Source organism: Plasmodium cynomolgi (assembly GCF_000321355.1).
Source record: "Plasmodium cynomolgi strain B DNA, scaffold: 1169, whole genome shotgun sequence".
In the NCBI taxonomy this organism is placed as follows: Eukaryota; Apicomplexa; class Aconoidasida; order Haemosporida; family Plasmodiidae; genus Plasmodium; species Plasmodium cynomolgi.
This window is the reverse complement of record NW_004193196.1, coordinates 1-1285: the sequence shown is the minus strand read 5'-3', so window position 1 is coordinate 1285 and position 1285 is coordinate 1. Positions and strand designations below refer to the sequence as shown.

The following is a 1285-nucleotide window of genomic DNA, read 5'->3' as shown; positions in this document are numbered from 1 at the left end:
TTTTTACTATTAAATCTAATTTATATTTCCTTAATTATTTCTTATGTGCCTGTATCTTTAAATTTATACAATATCTATTTTCTACATAAAACAACTAGACATATAGAGTTATCACTGTTATTACATAATATTGTTAATGATAATTGTAGTAATGATATATCTATCTAAAGGATTATTTAATTCATAAATTGTGATAGGATATATTCACTCTTCTACGCCCATCAACCATTCCTTCCTTATACGGATTGAATCCATCTATATCTTCTATAGGATTATACATATTTCTGTTCCTTCCTAGTAATTTGTTTATAAATCCTCCAGCTGGTGTAAACTAATGAATTATAATTGTATATATGATTTAAGTAAATTATGTATTTTTTAACTGTTTTTCTATGTGAAAAATATAATTATAAACAAATTATGATTTTGTGGATTTTAAATATATTTCCAGTTACCCTATATAGTAGAAAAGAAATAAAAGAAACTCCTAATACTGGAACAGCTGAACCTATAATAGTTTTTGAAGATGAACCTCCAGCAGTATCGTCCGCGGAGATGAGTTCAATTGTATCTTTATCTTGCTGAAATCCTGAATGTCTATTCATACCTAAATTTTCATTCCCTGCTGCAGTCTGAGGAAAATAAACAGTTGATGCATGTCCCTGAATTGTAGGTCTTTGTTCTTGTAAAGAGACACTTTGATTTTGACTTTCACTACATTCCAGTGAAATAAATTTTGTAAGTTCATCATTTTTTGGGAATAATTTATCAAAATATTTACAATCATATTCTGTTCTTTGTGTTCCATTGCAAGTTGAATATGCACGGCTATATGTATCAATATAATTTTCCAAGACTCCTTTATATTTTTCGTCACATGTTGTATTAGATTCACGAATATGATGTTTTATTTTTTCATAATCCTTAGAATAATCAAACAGCACCTTATTCATTTTAAATATATCTTCATCAACTGGGGAATAAACATCGTTACAAACTGTAAATGTTTCTGGAGTATTATAATTTAGCTCCGAATAAATCTTGATAATAATTGTTGAAAACACTTTCTTATCATGTACTAAAGAATATATTTTATCACCAAACCAATAATACAAATACCAACAAAGATCTTTGTCAAAATTATGAAGGTTATTCTTTTTTCATTAAATATATAGCAAAGAACTTTTCCGAGTTTCTCAAAAATGTGACCAGGAATACCATTTTGCTGTAATATTTCCTTTGTATCTAAGAAATAATGAGCATAATCACAATCCGTATGGGTAAG

General features: G+C 27.4%; 1 protein-coding gene across 1 annotated transcript; it reads right to left on the bottom strand.

The window, feature by feature from the left end:
- Positions 1 to 183: 183 nt before the first annotated feature.
- PCYB_007110 (CYIR protein) lies at positions 184 to 1245 on the bottom strand (the record flags this gene model as incomplete). The annotated part of the gene is made up of 3 exons (XM_004228132.1): positions 184 to 331; positions 456 to 1067; positions 1100 to 1245. Coding segments are annotated over 3 exons (903 nt in total), but the record flags the coding sequence as incomplete, so codon positions are not given.
- Between the last annotated feature and the right edge of the window lie 40 nt (positions 1246 to 1285).